The sequence below is a fragment of the Festucalex cinctus genome, chromosome 13 (assembly GCF_051991245.1).
Source record: "Festucalex cinctus isolate MCC-2025b chromosome 13, RoL_Fcin_1.0, whole genome shotgun sequence".
NCBI classification, from domain to species: domain Eukaryota; kingdom Metazoa; phylum Chordata; class Actinopteri; order Syngnathiformes; family Syngnathidae; genus Festucalex; species Festucalex cinctus.
Window position 1 is genome coordinate 24,876,597 of NC_135423.1, and position 19,328 is coordinate 24,895,924.

The following is a 19,328-nucleotide window of genomic DNA, read 5'->3' on the forward strand; positions in this document are numbered from 1 at the left end:
CAATGTGTAGAAGCACAATTCTGATTGGCTGACTGAAGCCTTTTTCGTTTTTCCAACTCTTTGAGCAATTTTGGGTGACTTGACAGGCTCTATATAAATCTCATTTATTATTTGTTATCTATGGAAAACAGATGTGGCATGAGGAGAGAAAGTGACGGTAAGCTACTCACTTCCTCATCCTCATTCTCTTATACTGTAAGTGAGCCATGGCGAGGCTTATCATTGCGATATTTTCAGAGGTAGAGGTCAAGTAGAGATGTCCACAAAAATTTTTCAAACGATGGATGACACGGACAGGATCGGGGAGGGACCAGGTACACCAAGGTAGAAGAACATCACAGATACGTGGACTGTAGGGTTTCCTAACCCGTTTCATTTTCACGTGTCGTCAAGTGCGCCACATTTGCCCATATAAAGTCAAGACTGATTTACGTAACGTAATTGATTGTCATCTTCAGTTGCAATTGCAGTTGAACGTAGTAATTATGACAAAACATTATGTATTAATGAAATTGCATGCGCAGAATATAGGGGTACACAAACAAAAAAAATGCCACTCTACAAGCATTTTAATACAATATCATAGTAGACCCAAGTATTCTGAAAAACGAGGTAGCGCTTTTATTCCTAAAATACACTTGTATTTATTATTGTAGGCCACTGCAACATTATGCACAGTTCAACCATTAACACTACTTGAATGTAAGAAAATAAAAGTGTATAGTAATTAAGTTTGTGTAAATACGTTAAACATTTTGGAAAGGAAAAACAATGTGCAGAGTGAGATCAGTTTAGTGCAGAATCGCTGAGGTATTTCGAGAAACTTGTTCAGCCTCTATTGTTGCGATTTTTTATTTATTTATTTTTTGCATGGGGCTAAAACAGTGACGAGCTGATGCAACCAAGGAACAGTATTACAAGTGCCCTCATTTCTTTCATCTGTGGCGATTTGGCGCAGTTCCCACTTTTATTTCTAAGAACTTTGCCCATTTCTAACACTACAATGTGCAGTTAGCCATCAAGCTATGCCATAGCCCCCCCCCCCCAAAAAAAAAAAAAAATCCATCTTACCAGAAGTGTTGTCTGTCTATTAGTTGGGCTACCATCTCTCTGCCGTGTGCATTCCTGACTGATGCACGTAGTGAGATCGCTGGAAAGATTAGACGGCACTGCCTCCACATAAACATATGATGCCATGGCTAGCTACACTCATATGTGGCGAGGAGATTGCTATACTGTTTAACCACATTGGCTAAAAGGTGTCATGTCTGGGTTTGAGTTTGAGTTCATGACCTGTTAAGTTTGAGGTCAAGTGTCTGTTTTGAACTGATGTGTACATCTAGTTTCACCTAGGTTTAGTGATTCAATGATGTCATGTCATGCCATGTCATGATGTCAATCTTTAATCCTTTAGGTGATGGACCTATGTGATGTGTGCAGTCTGAGAATTGTGTGTGTTTTGCCGGATTGTGCAACTCTCTTTGTTTCTCATCTAGTCAAGTTTGTTCTACGCCTCTCGATGTGAATGAAAAGTTAAAACCTTATTTGTGTCTGCGCTTTGGGATCCAACATCCAAAGGTTTCATGACCCAGTGACAACCCTGGATATCGGTATCGCTCATCCCTTAAAAAATAAATAAAAATTAAAAGGCTCATACTTGGCTGTTTACTAACGACTATGTATACACGGCTGTGGTAATTTGCCAAACTGGAAGAGGGTAAGCTACTACAACCCTTACAGAAATGACGTCAAGGCATTTTGTGCAAAAGGCCCATTGTCTCACTATTTGCTACCCTCCCATTGCTCTAAAAGAAAACATGGAATTAAATATTATATTTAGACTGAGGGGAGGAAAAACCTAAAATCCCACTGATCACTTTGAGGGAAGCATATGTGACCTCGACTGTGTGGGAAAATCTGAAGTGGGAGCTTTCTCCTGCTGTGCTCTCTCACTCTCTCTTCTGCTCACCACTTCTTTAATTCTTCTTTCCTGTTTCACTTCCTCCAACAATTTGTTCAGAGTAAACTTGAATAAGTAAACATTAACTTTATATTTCTATGGATGGATGGATGGATGATTTTAGTACCACAAAGACATGCTAGGATTTTTTATTAACTTAAATTCAAATACTGATATGCTCTGTATGAGGGAAAATCAAGCACAGAACGTCCCCACCCGTCTCCATTACATTATGCTCATTAATCACTTTTTGCCTCAATAAAGCCCCTGTCCCGGTGGACGGAATTACAATATATCTGGCCATCAAACAAAAACAATATGGCTGTACAGCTGAGCAATGTTAAGAAGACACACCTAGTATCAGGGAACTTGGTTTGTTGATGGTATTTTTTCTACAGCGCAAATGCCTGATGAAGCATGCTAGCTGCGTGGAAAGTCATAATCCTCTCTGGTTGTTTCTGCACTTGTCTTTCTACCTGCTCAAACACATTATCCACACTTATATATTGTTGCACATGTTAAAACTGTGAATGAGCATCTCTCTAGCCATTTATTATTTTGTTGCTCTATTTTTTATTTTTATAAATCTTGGGACTTAGTAAGCTAACCTGGGACCTGACTCAGGTGCAGATTCATTGCCTTTTTGGGGCAATACAGGTCACCTGAGGTATCATATTTTGTGCCATATGTGTGTTGGTGTGACAATAAAATTCCATGAATCCGAGACTCAAAGATAATACTGCATATTAGGGCTGTGCAATTAATCGAAATTCAATTACAATTTCAATTATTATGCTACGTTCTCACCAAATCCGAAAAGGCGAACTGGAACGCTTCATTCTCGAGTGTTTCACCGTGTAGAGTGCTTTTGGAACGATTGCTGCTCATTCGCGCTTTCGTGCTCACCGGAGCGGAGGAGGCGTGTCCCTTGGTGAACAAGGAAGTGGAGCACTTTAGCGAGTCAACAAAAAGTGAGCACCGCCAACTACTTTCACATCTTTCCTGGGACTAAACAGCCGTGGCACTATTTTCTCATTTTTTGAGGTACGTGATAGCACTTTCGCTTTTTTAGTGGCAATCGGGCGGCCGGCATTTGAGCTAAAAATAGCTTTGGCGTTAATAATAAGTACTGCTGCTAACTCAGTACAGTTCAAAAGCAAGTAAACAGACTTACCAGCACTTTCTTGATCATCATTCAGTCACGGCTGGCCGTGTTGTTGCGCTCGGGGTGACAATAGAGATGACGCTGTGTGTGACGTGGCCCGTACTCGAAGCCGATTGGCTACCGCGAGACGAAACGCGAAAAAAGTTAAATTTTTTGAACTTCGACGAATATGCGAATGTGCGGATTTTCGTCGCGAATGTGCGGATTTTCGTTGCTGCGTACCGCGTCCCAACGCGCGAAACGCGTCCTCCGCGCCGCCCCACGCACTTTCGTTCCGTTGCGCGCGAACTCCATTGACTACAATGCAAACGCGCCGCCGAATCGCCGTCCCTCGCTTTTGGTGAGAACGCAGCATAACACTCCACAATTACAAAATCAGCATAATTGTAAAAAAAAAAAAGATTATTAAAGGGATACTTCTCTTATAGCAATAAAAAGTTAATATTTTGTCTATAATTAATTTGATACTTTCATTATTTTTCGCGTACAATTAGTTTTCACCTGTTTTCTAGGTTTGGTCATGTGACATTCACAAGCTGAGTTGTGATTGGTTACCTGAGCCCGTGTGATGTCATTTTCAGTCGACAGCAAGTTGCAAAATGTGTTTTTAAAGGTACTACATGAAAAATAATGAAAATATCAAATTTATTATTATTATTTATTTATTATATATTATATATTTATATATTATTATTTATGTTTGACGACCAAAAATGGCTAAGTAAAGTATCCCTTTAATACTAATTTTTTAGTTTTTTAAATTTATACATTTACATTTTTTTTATTTTAAAATAACTAATTTAATATTTTTTTCTTCCAAAAGGAACTTGCATAAAATAATTTTGTCTAATTTGTTTCATTTATTCATTTTTGTTTTACTTTTAAACATTTTCTTGTTTTGTACCAAAAAAAAAAAAAGATCATCCTACTGCACAGTGCACTTCAAGTTTTTGCCAACATAAATTAATTAATTAGTTAATTAATTAATTTGTTAATTAATTAATTAATTAATAAAACATACATACATACATACATACATACATACATACATACATACATACGTAAATAAATAAATAAATACATAGTTATTATAAATTCTGTTTGGACCAAAAGGAACTTACATAATTATTGTTTCTATTTTTTTTTAAATTGGTCTTAATATTTTAAATGTGAAAACATTTTCTTGTTTTGTACCAAAAAAATAATTGTCTGAATAATCATGATTTCAATTATTGCAATAGTAATTGTGATTATTATTTTTCCCATAATCGAGCAGCCCTACTGCATATAATGTTTGACTTTTCTTTTCACTTTTGTAAAACTGTCAAAAGTGAGATGTATGAGTCTGATAGAGTAAGTAACCCCATGGCATGACTGCAAATTAAAATGTATATCTCAAGTGCACCTATCAACTATTTTTACATATAAATCTACATGTACTTTCAACAACAACAAAAAACACACTCGAGCCAACAAATGTTGACATTAGCCAGTAATTCCGTTTCCATCTCATAGCATTCCTGTCTCACAGTCTCCCCCACCGTCATTAATCACCAACCTTTAACCCTTTACTTCTTTGACAGCATAATCATTAAATTAGTTTGTTCGCTAAATATCACTCAATCATTGCAATTATGATGTCTTAAGTACAATTTAAAAAAAAAAAAAAAGTGGTGGCAAGGACGAAAAAAGAAAACCAAGAAAATGAGAAAGGTAGTAAAAAATACTAAAACATCAGATGGCAGTGTGGTGCGGTTGTGATGTCAGAGTGAAAGAATGCAAACCATGTGGGCTGCAAATATGAGTGAGGAAAGTAAGAAAAATGGTGAGTTAAAAAAAAACAAAGAGAATGCAAGGCAGGAAATGAGAGAGTGATTGCGAAAGTGGTTGGACGAGGATAAATTGGTGTAGTGTGAGTCTGTGTTCTGACATAATCACCACTTATGACAACCGTGGCACAAATATATGTTTACACAAGAGGGTTCCCCCAAGTCAAGCTGGTCCTGTTTAATGTGCCTCCCTCCCACATGTTGCAATACGGATCCCCAGCACGTGCGTGTGTATCAGTCTGTCAGTCAGACCGTAGAGGTGTTTCCCCACTTACAGAGCTAAGCAACACCAAACACTGAAATTACGCCTGAAATGTAGTTAAGGGAGACTGGACGACACTTGTATACACTTGCTTTTCCGCTGGGACAGCAGTTTGGTCCCGCATGGTATTTCCTCCAACAACACAGAACAACATATCTCTAGGCTAAATTGAGTGTTCGGAATCTTACATTGATGTCTGTCTGGATTAGAGTCGGTTAGTTGTGTCAATCCATAACTGTGCCTCAAGTCTTTCTTCCTCTTGCTGGGCCATTTGAAAACTGAAACTGAATTTTCATCAAGGCAAAGTTCGTCATCATGCTGGAACATAACATTTGCCTGTGTTAGGGCAAATTTGACTGATATTTCAACATTTATCCATCTATCTACCTTGACTAAAACCCTAGTTATAACTGAAGAAGAAAAAAAAAACATGATTCTAGCTGCTACCACTTTACATGACACGATAACTTATTGGGTCAAAATGGCTCCACTGGCTACTGACGCTTTTTAGTTGTCAAAAATACTGTCAGACTATTTCTAATATCTAATCAGCCAAGGTTCCAAGCCTCCACAAATATGTCTCAGTGTCTTCACATAACTTATCATTTATTCATATGCCAGTAACATTATTAAAGGTAATGGGGTGTCCCGATCCGATACTGATATCGGATCTGTGTCCGATATCAGCCAAAAAAACAGTTTCGGATTTTCCATGTCCAAAAATATCCGATATTTGCACACATATATAAACAGTCCTTTCCAGCTTACGCTCCTGATTTTCTATCCGGCAGCGTCTGCACCGAGCATGCAGCGCTCACGTGATCAAACAAACAAGCATGCATGTGAATTAGCTTTTAGCAAACTGAGGAAGAGAGAATGTCGACAGTGTGGGAGTATTTTTCATTGAAAAAAGAAAAAGAAAAGGACAGCGGACAGCAACATTTGTCAAAAGCCGAAGTTCCCCGTGGTGGAAAATAAAGGGAGAAGTTTAATCTAACCAACCTCATCAAGCATTTGAAAAAGTATCACAAACGAGAGCATGAGGATTTTGAGAAGAAACCAAGGCGAATAATCAGACAGTCAACGCTGTCGGAATCATTTTCACACCGTAAGAAACTCCCACGGGACGGTAAAAAGGCTTCACGTAAGTATCACTGAAAAGATCGCTTAATTTATTGTGCTTGATGGCCAGCCTGTCAATCGTTAGTACTGTCGGCTTTAAATGTAATTGAGCACCTCAAGCCTCGCTACGTTATTTCGAGCCGCCACTATTTCGTAGATAAAACTATACCGCGGATGCACGGTGACGTTCAAAGGTGTATAGCGGCTTATGTGGCAAATGGTAACGCTGTTAGCTTCACCACGGACATCTGGAGCTCAGAGCAACTTCATTTATCATAGAGGAGCATAGTATAGATAATAGAGGCAAGCTGACGGGGCGGCATGCTGAAATGTTCATCTTCTTAAAAAAGAATCTCCACATTATGCTTGGTCTGCAGAAAGGGAAGATGGAGGAATAGTGAAATTAACCAACTGTTTTTCTACTTTTATAATAGTTACTAGGGGTGTTAAAAAAAAATCGATTCGGCGATATATCGCGATACTACACCGCGCGATTCTCGAATCGATTCAATAATCGGCAGAATCGATTTTTTTTGTGTTTTTTTTTTGTTTTTTTTTTGTTTTTTTTGTTTTTTTAGGATTTACACCTTGAGCATGGAAGAATGTTATATGAACGGAACATTAAGCCTTAATATTTTATTTTAATGCTGTTCAAACATGAAACAGATTACAACCTCTATAAGACTGAAATTTCAGATAAATAAATAATACATTTTCATATAAATCTTACACTCTACAAGCTTACTGATTAGTATTTTCTAAATTTGAATGAAAAAATATCGCAACAATCGACTTATAAATTCGTATTGGGATTAATCGGTATTGAATCGAATCGTGACCTGTGAATCGTGATACGAATCGAATCGTCAGGTACTAGGCAATTCACACCCCTAATAGTTACATATTCATTTTTATTTATTTTAAATTGGAGCTTGGGACACGTTGAGTAGTGAGAGTGGCCAATATTGTGTTGGTTATATTTTTTTTGTCCCGCCCGCTGTTCTCACCATAGTAACCATACACTGTGTGTGTGTGTGTGTGTGTGTGTGTGTGTGTGTGTGTGTGTTCTTGTACATACTACATTGTGAGGACCAAAATACATCTTTATCCAACAGAATGAGGACATTTTGGCCGGTCCTCACTTCTCAAGACCTCTTTTTGAAGGTCAAGACTTGGTTTTAGAGTTTAGGTTTGAATTGGGTTATGGTTGGGTTTAGGGTTAGGCAATCATTTTTGATGGTTGGGGTTAGGGTAAGGGTCTAGGAAATGCATTATGTCAATGGATGTCCTCACAAAGATATATGTACAAGGATGTGTGTGTGTGTGTGTATATATATATATATATATATATATATATATATATATATATATATATATATATATATACATGTATATGTATACACAGTGATACCTCAGCTCACGAACATAATTGGTTCCCAGAAAGTGTGTGTAAGGCGAAAAGTTCTTCCAAACATTTATTTCCCATAAGAAACCATTACAATGAGAATAATCCGTTCCCAGGTCCCTATAAAACATAATTTTCTACTAAATAAGCCCTAAAACTACGCAAAAATATACCTTATTTTATGTATAATAAATGTGCTATTGTATTGTAATTAAAGAAATAAACTGTACTGTATAATAAAGTCGTTTTATTTACCTTTGTGATGGTAGTTCTTAAGGATGGTAGCAATGGTAAACTTAGCGTACTGGTACTGGGACGCTAAGTCACACAAACGCACACCTCGTTCGTGTTTTTCAATGATCTCCTTCTTCTGCTCGATCGTAATTTTCTTTAATGTCTTCTTATGCTACGTTCTCACCAAATCCGAAAAGGCGAACTGGAACGCTTCATTCGCGAGCGTTTCACCGCGTAGAGTGTTTATGGAACGGTTGCCGCTCATTCACGCTTTCGTGCTCACCGGAGCGGAGGAGGCATGTCCCTTGGTGAACAAGGAAATGGAGCACTTTAGCGAGTCAACAAGAAGTGAGCACCGCCAATTACTTTCACTTCTTTCCTGGGACTAAACAGCCGTGGCACTCTTTTCTCCTTTTTTGAGGTACGTGATAGCACTTTCGCTTTTTTTAGTGGCGCGAACTCCATTGACTACAATGCAAACGCGCCGCCGAATCGCCGTCCCTCGCTTTTGGTGAGAACGCAGCATTAGGCTTAACAATAGCCTGTGGTGGGGTCTTTTTCGGTCCCATAATAGCAAAAGTACACTCAATATGGTCCAAACCGCGTCCGCACTCAAAGAAAGGGGGTGACGAACTGGGACGCCGTCAGCTTCTCGTGGCCGCCACCGTGGCGCTGTTCGACCGCGTGGTTTGGTTCGTCCGCCGAAAACTAGTTCGTCAGCAGAGACTATATGCTCGCGAATTTAATGTTCTTGAGGCGAAAAGTTCGTGAGCTTAAGCGTTCGTCAGCCGAGGTTTTACTGTATATATATATATATATATATATATATATATATATATATATATATATATATATATATATATATATATATATATATATATATATATATATAGTAAAACCTCCGGTGATGAACGCTTAAGCTCACGAACTTATATATATATATATATATATATATATATACATATATATATTGAACTTCAAAGAGTATAATTTGTTTTTGTTTACTTTCTCGGGTTATTTCTCAGGGTCCTTTATTTTGTATCTATTTTATTAAAATGCACGACATACTTATAGTTGCAGTTAGGTAACCCAAATTTAGTAATAAACGGGTCATATTTTCTCATACTTAAGGTGCTGATTATTCCTTATTTAAATAACACTTGATCAAGTTTCTTCTAACATTTCATACTAAAACAAACGTATCATTCCTGCTGATATGGTATCGGACTGATGTTGTTAATTTACAGTCCTCGAAGCTAAAATATCAGTATTGGATCGGAAGCAGAAAGCGTTGCATCGGGACACCCCTACTGATATGGTATCGGACTGATATCGGTATCGGACAGTACTTGAGGCTGAAATATCGGTATCGGATCAAAAGTGGAAAAAGGTGTATCGGGACACCCCTAGTGAGAACACTTATTTCGAAACTGTGCATAGTAGCCCTTAGCATCAATCTGTACCCAAGAAGTAACCCTCAGCTTCAGAATGTTTGGTGGCCCCTTAATGTATAGACGCTGATGTAAGTGCAATCTATTTACTATTTTAATAAAATTCAATTTTGCATCTCCTGGACAATGATGTATTTTATGCTTTATTTTTTTCCCTTCTTACTGTAGCTTCTGCCTACACAAGCATAATGCTGGGGTCAGGTTTGTTTCCTGAGTTTTTTCTATCAAACATTTTATAGAAGACATTTTGTGTTGATCACATCTACCATAATACATATTGATATTGAATTATTATTAGTGTGTTGTGAATCTGTGCAAGACACAATGAAATCTCAAGACTATCTAACAAATGTTCTTCCCAGTGTCATAAAGCTTGTTCATGTTCACAGCCAGGTAATGGGTCCTCCAGCAGGATCATGGCCCACAACAAAGCTAAAAAATGCGCATAAATGACTACAAGCAAGATATCGGACTATTCTGATGATCTAAATCCTATTGAACATCTGACGACAACATTCAACCAGGAGAAGACACCAGTCAGACCTAGTGTTGCACGGGGGACCAGTATACCAGTATTGTACCTCGATATTTTGGCGTCAAAAATGGCTCGGTATCATTTTTTCTTAGTACCAATACTTAAAAAAAATACATACGAGACAGCCCGCCAACTCTGTTTTTAAAACAGTGGTATTGGCATCGGCAAGTACTAACAAGTAACATGCCGATACTACTGTTTCCGACGCTAATATAGGACTTTGGATGCAGCAGCTTGTGTCTTGTTTTTGCCCGACGTTCACTGATGTGGGACGTGTTCACTGCATGCTGAGCCAAGATATCCTATTGGCCCTTGAATGCTCTGAACCAATGATAGGGCATCTTTTTCATGTTGAAAAACAAACAAACCTAGGTAACAGTACGGCATTGGCATCGGCCGATACTGCAAAACTGGGTATCGTAATCGGTATCGCGGCCAAAAAAACCCCCAGTACCGAACAACACTAGAGTTGTAAGCAAAAGGGTATGTTTTGAGTTAGAAGTAATACTGCAAAATTGGCTACATAATTCCCACCCACCCCTTCCCAAGTAGAGAGGCACAGTGAGGAAAAACACACACACACACACAAACACGCTTATCCAGTCATAAGGCAGGTGGTAACTTGTTCAGAAAGAACTCAAAACACGGAACTTTCAACCTGTCCATCCCCCTTACCAAGTCTTTCTCTACTCATGCTAGGGCTGCTTGATTATGAAGAAAACATTAATCACGATAGATTCATAAGTAATAATTGAAATCATGATTAGGACAATCATCTGTGTTTTGGTACAAAACAAGAAAATGTTTAAACATGTAAAAAAAAGACAAATAAATGTCTTTGAAACACTATAATTATGCAAGTTCCTTTTGGACCAACCAATGTGTTAAATCAGTCATTTTAAAAAGGTGACTCAGGGAGGAAGGAACTCAAAATTAGTATTATTAATAATCTTTTTTTTTTTTTTTTTTTTTAATGATTATGCCGATTATAATTGTGGAGTCTAATAATTGAAATTGTAATTGAATTTTGATTAAATGGCCTAACTCGTGCAACCAAGTCTGTTCCTTGCCTCATTTTCTCAACTCTTTCCAATCATCCTGTTCCTGGCCTTGACCCCATCCGCTTTCTTCATCATATGCCGATTATTCTGCTCCAACATCCTCTCCCTCCCTTACGGGACAAACACCTTCTTGGTCTTATTTATACCAAGCAGTCCATATATGGTGAGGTTTGTTTGCAAAAACAAAGCTGCTTGTCTACCGACAGTACAGCTGTGGTATGATAAAAAAACAAGTGGACCCTTGGCAACTACAGACCAATTAGCAGCTGATATTTACACTAATAATAGCTAATCACTTTTACACCCAGATATGTTGTTCTATTGCACATGTCCTATCATTCTAGATGTTCCAGAACTCCCAAACAACCCTGGCAACACCTGCACTGGAATCTAAACATGGAGTAATATCATATTCGGTGAGGAGTTCAAATTCTGCCTACACGAGGTCCAGCATTAAGCCTTTTTTGGGTGGTGGCCCTTACAGAACTGGCACTGGCCCTGTACACTCAAACATAATATGATAAATTTCAATGATTATTATAGGGTTGTCCCCATCACGTGATCGGAAATCGGTTCATTCGGTCATTGTCAGCTGATTGGAATCGGGGGGAAAGATCGGGTTTTTACATTTGCAATTTTATGTTATGTACTAGTATTGATGTTATTCTCAAGGGCTACAAAGCAACAAAACAATTGAGAGGTATACAAATATTGCCGAAAGAAAAAAGTATAGGTTTTACACTACACAACATCGCAACACAGCCGGAGCAGAGTGCAGAGAGCAGAAGTACAAGTAATGAAATGCCTCTTTGATTGGCAGTGAAGTAAGTGAATCAGCGATCTTGAAATATAAAACTCGACTGTGGCAAGTTTTTCATTCCGTTGTTCTGAACTAACTTTATAGACTTTACCCATCCCCAGCGACTTAGTTCAAAACGGCTAGCATTGTGTTTGGCGTCACTCTCTTTCCCCAACCAGCTCAGTCACACAGTCGTGTACCCTCGTAAAGAGCTCCACCTTGGTGAAGCCATTTGTTAGTCTTCCTTTTATGATTTGGCCAGAAAAAACTAAAATAAAATAGCTTTGCCGCTGTGGATGAAATGCAACCGTCACTGGCATGTGCATACTAGTTCTTTGCTGGGTGGTCTATGGCAGGTTCTTCTTCGTGTCAGTGGATGATGCACTAAACCAAACCAAACCAAACCAATTTTTAAAATGTGAATTATTCCAGAAGAACTTGAATGTTTGTCCCATGTCAAACAATTCTCGAGACTCAATTCCCAAACCTGTGACTTTTGTGGGTGACAGAGTGAGACCAGTTGATAGGCCCAACCCCAGGCCACTCACCGGGACACAAACCTGCCCACACCTTTGACACAAATAAGCACAAGACCAGCATGCACCGTCAAAGTCTACTTTCTCCCAGGATGGTTATCTTATTCATTAAATGTATTTGTCTTCAGTTTCTTTTTACATTGGCATTAGGGGTTTTCCATATCATACCTTCTACAATATTACCGGTGTATTTTTTTGGGTGATAAGAATTTGAAATATCGCGAAATAGACGTGGTGATGTAATCCATAACATCATACGTCATGTTGTCCATTTGGACGTACACGCGTCGTTTGCTGTTGCATAAAAACAATGCCAGAGCGTGTGGCTGTGAGCAAAAGTTCTTGATCAGACTCCTTATGAAAAATAAAAAAGCAGACGGTGGTTGGATAATACTGAAGCGGTCGCGTATTTTTTGGCCAAGATAAACAACCCGCGGTGGTTATTTTACCGTGACTGGTAAGTCGCCGCCAAGTTGACGTGACTTTGTGATGCTAACCGGACGCTAAGCTAATGTGTTCTCGGCTTGACCAATCAGAGACATTCACGGCAAAATAATGCTCGCAGGAAGGCTGCCAGTTACGGCAAAATATCCACTGCCTAAACAATCGCGGGGGAGGAGAAACACAACACGAGTGTTAAAGCACACAGGAGAAAAATAATGGACTTTCTTGACTCATGCAATTTGCCACTGACTTCTGAAAGTTTGTGTGTTTGTGTTTTCTTTGTATCTGCTAAGTAAATGTACTTTTAAGTGCTTTAAGCAGTTACCGTATGTTACAAATAGACCTTGCAGGGTAAAAACTACCTAGCCTGTTTTATTAATTTACATTTCATTCCATTACGGTTGCTATATTTGCACTTTGTTTACATTTAAATTATGGAAAAAAAAGTGGTTTATATATTGTGCTGTAATAAAAGTGCTAAGCACCAATCACAAATCTATTGTTCAATAATTATTACCACATATCGTCACCGCAAATTTCTTTGAAATATCGTGATATTATTTGTAGGCCATATCACCCACCCCTAATTGGCATGTTTCTTATTCTTTTGTGTTTGTTAGTTTGGTATAACCCCGCCTGGTCTTGTCAGTCTCTCTCTTGCCACGTCCAAGGCCACACCTGTTCAAATTGTTCTGACATTATCAAAGGACTCTGGAAGGTCTTAGTTAAAGGTTAACAAAAAAGAATGCGTGAGAAAAGAGGCCCTTACAACCTTCATAAGGATACTGGTTTGTTCCTGGTTTATTCCTGTTTGTCACCTAAGCAAAGACTATGAACGCCATTTAGATGGACAAGGCATGTGTGTCTCAAATGAGCTAAAAATTTACCTCTTTAAGTTACAGATGCTTAATAAAGAAGGCTCTTGGGTTAAGTGTGTATGGTGCGACTGTATCTTTTAAACCTGTGAGCACATAACACCTGAGTGAATGATTGACAAGCATGGTAACAAAGCATTAGGTCAACAAAAAACTCGAGAGCTTATTTCCACTGCTAATTCGAATAGTACTTGCAAAAGTAATCCTTGTCGTTTGAGTTGACTTTGGTTTTTTAGTTTTTTGCAAATGAAAATTAACTGCGTGAGGTGTGCAGTTAAATAGGTGTGGATAAAACGGCTAAATTGCAAATCTGCTGCATGATATAAAGTATGTCCCCAAATAGTGGCATCCACGCTAATAGATACCACATCCCGAATTAATAATCAGATGTGACCTCCACTTCAGAAATATAAGCACATTTCAACAAGATTGTGTCATTTTTCCCATCAGACAAAATAAGTGTTGCCACTAGGTCGTTGTAATAACTTTTGCTGTGACATCTGATATGCCCATATGTCATGGAAGATGTCAATCACACAATGCATGTACAGCACATGGTGAAGCTAAATTTGCAACAGTGTCTACAGCAGGGGTGTCAAACATACGGCCCGCGGGCCGGATCAGGCCCGCAAAGGGGTTCAATCCGGCCCGTGAGACGACTTTATAAAGTGAAAACAAAATTGTAATGTCGGACCAATTAATCAGCCAGCCGCAATCAAATATATAAATTTGTAATTTCACAAGCAGTCCTCATATGAGTACTGTAACTTGTACACGGAATCACCCTGTGAGTCATTATTTTACACACAACTTAAAGTTATGGTTTGTTTAAAAAAAGTTTGTTGTTTTTTGCATCGTAGACCAACATAAACGTGTTAAATACGACACATTCAATTACTGGTAACACAACTACATATGACAAGGATTAACGTCCTTAGAAATTCATTAACTGTGCCACACAATGCATTCTGGGAACTATATATTTGCAAAACAGGTAGATTTAACACGTGCGGAACTCATACAGGCAAAGTGTTGCCGCATTTCACTTGCTTTTGTGTTATTTTTTTAAACAATAGATTACAGTTAAGCTCCGTAATTTAGGGATGGCCCAAAAATAACAAAAATCTGTGTATAATTGACGGCAATTGTTTTTAAGTTATATACTAGGGCTGCACAATATATCGAAAAAATATCGATATCGCTATATTGGCCCTTGCAATATGCATATCGCAAAGGCATGCAATAAGTTTTATATGAAATTTTATGCTTTTTATATGAATTTGACCAGTCAGATGCTAACTAAAATGTGCATGGCCATTCAATAGTTGAAAATTATCAAGACATAATTACACTTAATTAACTAAGATTACATTAAGGTTGCTTATTTTGCCACATGAAAAATGTTTTTCTTTCATTAGGTAATAAAAATGTAATTTCTTTGGGTACATGTTAAATACCGCAATAATATCAATATCGCTATGTTCAGCAAGTATATCGCATATCGCATGTTTTTCCAATATCGTGCATCCCTATTATATGCCATTATTTTACCGATTCGGCCCACTTAGTAATATATTTTCCTTCATGCGGCCCCTGAGCTAATATGAGTTTGACACCCCTGGTCTACAGGGAAAGTGCTGCTGTATGCAACACACTGCATTCCGGCGCAAAGTCTACAAAACCTTTCAATCCCAAAATGGGCTAAATAAATAAATGAGAAGATATGAGTTACAATTACAATAAAATAATATTTACGATAAAAACAAAATGCACGCTGACAATAAAAGGGCACACTTTGCTAAATGAGTAGAAAGAAAATCAATAAATAGTTGGACAGAAATCTTTTTGAGTAGATTTGTTCCATGTAGGACAAACCCAAAGTAATGTCCACAAATGTGAAAAATGTAAAGTGAAAAGTATATACAAATAAATGCTGTTCATGAGTTTCTTAATTTAATACGTGCTAAACATGAGTGACGTTTGTCGATTTCTGCTTGAGTAGGAAAGTCTTCAATTTCTTCCACCCAAAACAACCACTTCCCTCTGTATTCTATCAACACACTGAGGTTTTGGTGTCTTATTGCAGAGGGTGGTTGGGTGTATCAACACCAATGGCACTGACAGCATGGCTGGGAAGGCAAGGCAGGCTACATAAAAAATAAAAATAAAAAAAGTTATGACCATGTCATAATTACAAAGATTCTCATGGAGGAGCTAAGCACAACACAGACACTTCGGATAGGCAGCATAAATTGTTATTTAAGGCTACATTTACAGGTGGAAAGTCTATTTTGAGCTGTTATACAGTTCATATTATGACATCAGTGGGATTTTTTTTTATTGCTTAGACCACCTACCTTCTTCCATTTGTGGGCAGTGGACCTAAGTATAAGGTTAATCGTAATTAAAATAAATATCAGTCTCAGCAAGTGACGCATGTGAGGTAAGTCGGCCTCACAGTTGAGAGGTTCAAATTTTTAAGGTGGGATAAATATCAATATTGTGATCTATCATTATTATTATTAGTATTATTATTATTTACAATATCTTAGTTTTAGTTACATTATAATTGCAAAATTGTTAGATAATGAAATAATTCTACAATAAGATTAAAAAATCAAATAAAAAATCTGAAGTTTAATTCGAGATGGCACCAAGCCAATTTAACATTAGTCGTGGTCTCTTTAACAAACTTTCAAGAGAGAAAACATAGACAGACTTCCCAGACTCAAATGTCAATGAGGCTGGTGTCGATCTGTACTCTAGGATGGTTTCCAAACCCACAGCAGTTAGCTTAGCGCCGCAATACATTTAACATTCTAACATTTATTCCCAGCAGGTCAGGGTTCACTGCACCAATGCACTGGTTTAGGGATGTGGGAAAGAATTGAGTAGATGATCCAGAAGCTAAATTTTACCATGTATTCTCTCACTGGCTTACTCACACACAAACACAATGAATCAAACACACAAACTGTCACACACACACACACACACACACACAACTGACTGAAGCACATTCAATCTTTTGTCTGACTTGTCATTTTTTCCCCATTGGACGAGACCCTTCTCTTGTCTCCATTGTCATGCTGCTACATCATCCAACCTTTTTGCCTGCTGCGATTCAGACTTGCCCAAACAAAAGTAGTTCTGCACTTGAGGTAATGTGGTCAAACTTTCCATATGGAGTGAAAAATATGTATGTGTAAATGCCATAAGCATACATCTTGTAGGTGGCTGTTACAGTCTAACTTACTGGTTGTCTTCATGGTTTAGTGTACTATCTGCGCTTCTCCTATCAGAAGAAAAGGTCCAAAAGCACTCCCTTGATCTTGGCGTTTAAGTAGTTAGCACTGCCATAGTAAATGGAACTCAGTCATAAACCGAGGACCCCAGTGCAAGTCTTAAAGGGAAAGTAACATGAAAAATCAACTATTGGGAGCTTTTAGCCATGTTAAAATGCTAATTCCTCACCAAACACATGACCGAAATGGTGGTTTCTTCCATTCGCCCCTCTCTGAGAAATTCAAGGTCATTCTGCTCTCCAACCACCAGCCCCTCCCAACTTAAGAAAACGAGCTGTTGTCACTTTATGACATCGAAAGGTGCGGACCCACCCTCGCACCGCCTCTGTCGACTAAATGCACGCCCACTTTCTGAGACCTCCATGAGATACTGACAAAAGTAGTCTTTATCAGTAAACATTCTGTCCAATGAACTCAAAGCAATGAATAATCCTTCACATTTGCAATGCCAAAAGTGCAATGACAATTGGCTCTTAAACTCTGTTCTGGCTGACACTTGTGTAAACTACAAGCAAAACTTTTGCACTCTTGAACGAATAGTATAGTGGTTAGTGTGTAAGCAGCAAGTCCCTGGTTCGAGACCAGCTCAGGTTTTGTTTTGTTTTTCCCCTCCTTCTTCTTTCTTCTCCCTTCTTCCCTCTCCTCCTCTCCTGCTCCACAATTTCTTGCGGCAATGATCCGTTGTGTTTCAAATATTTATTGAAGAATTGATGGCTTGCATTCAGAGGAGTGCTCAAACGCATAGCTCCAACAGCAGACTGCAGTCGGCTCACCGGGGGTGTGGCAATCACACGGGGAGAGCCGGGGTTTTACTGAACCGGGCGTTTTACTTCCGCGTTACAAATCTAACCAGCAAAACACCTAATACTTCATAAAAAATTACATCATCATGCTGTCAAAGATAAGATTTAATCATTATATGTCATAAGCTGTTTACGTGTTCAATGAGCAAAAGGATAGAAACCTAATTTTTTGTAGGGGGTCTGGGTTTACTCATTCATCCACAGCATGTTGAGTACGTCCACACCATCGAGTCTCATAAACAATGAACGGCTCCCACAAGTTACAGTATTATCCGCTAAAAAGCACACACCAAATTGGAACTACTTAAGTCGTTATACAACATCTTCAGGAGAAATATCTCTAAGGTTACACAAAACGATTACATCAGCATATTGCGCCAGACCGCAGTTCAGCGGTCATCAAAAGAATTCTGGCCGCATGCTCTGCTGTTCCTTTAGCTTTCCGGGGCCTTTTTCTGACACTTATTCCAAAAGAAGGAACAGCCTCAACAATAGAGAAGGATGTTAGAAGAAAAGGGGGACATAGACAAGAAGTTATATGAAGTAAGCAGAAAACTGAAAGAAAAAAAACATACATTAACCACAGTCAAAAAAAACTGCTACTCCACTCAACACAACTCAACTTTATTTATATAGTGCTTTTAAACAGCCTGAGCTGTCACTAAGTGCTTTACATAAACACAAAAAACAAATACAACATCAAATAAAACATTAACACCAATACAATACAATCACTACAAATCAACATTCTTCCATCCCTACATACGCTTTGATGTTTGAAGCAGTTTTTAGATGAAAGACGACAGAATCAGTCTCCTTTCAGCAGTTGATCAGAGACACGATCTCAACATGCATGACATCACACATGTTTGCGACAAATTAAGTTTCCTTTCAGCTGGCTCATAAACAAGCAGCTGCTGCGTTTGCGATGAGCACCATACACACAAAAACAATGGTCCAATGTTCCAGTTTCATCCAAACTGCCTCTCCTCCAAGCGCTGAACTGGTTGCCAGCCAATCGCAGGGCACACAGAGACAAACGACCATCCACACTTATAAGCACACCTAGGGACAATTCGGAGCGCCCAATTAACCTGCCATGCATGTCTTTGGAATGTGGGAGGAGACCCGAGTACCCAGAGAAGACCCACACAGGCACGGGGAGAACATGCAAACTCCACCCAGGAAGGCCGGAGCTGGGACTCAAACCCGAGTCCTCAGAACTGGGAGGCGGACGTGCTAACCACTCAACAACCGTGCCGCCCCTGCCGAGAACAGTCCAGTCCAAATCAGGTCCACACAAAAGACGAGACGCCACGACAAGAAGAGAGACAAAGACGGCTGCTGCAGCTCACAGCGCCATCAACCATCAGCCAGGACAAGAGAGTTGCTAGACACATCGGCGCACGGCATCTTGACAAGGCAAAAAAAAAAAAAAAAAAAAAAAAAAAAAAAAAAAAGCACTAATTTATACAATAAATATATATAGAAAAACATGACATAAAATGTTAGAGCTTGTTCATAAACTAAAAAGATGTTGGA

The 19,328-nt window shown here is 38.6% G+C and overlaps 1 protein-coding gene across 5 annotated transcripts in view; it reads right to left on the reverse strand.

Moving 5' to 3' along the window:
* LOC144032772 (unconventional myosin-Ic-like) overlaps positions 1-19,328 on the reverse strand; it is a 121,067-nt gene that overhangs the window by 84,692 nt on the left and 17,047 nt on the right. Inside the window, exon 1 of one of the 5 annotated variants that reach the window (XM_077540183.1) lies at positions 1,072-1,330. The exons of the other annotated variants lie outside the window; for them this stretch is intronic. Within the exon in view, the coding sequence (XP_077396309.1) occupies positions 1,072-1,197 (126 nt within the window). The 5' untranslated portion in view covers positions 1,198-1,330. Of the gene's footprint in view, positions 1-1,071; positions 1,331-19,328 lie in introns of those variants that run through there. 5 annotated transcript variants of the gene reach the window in all.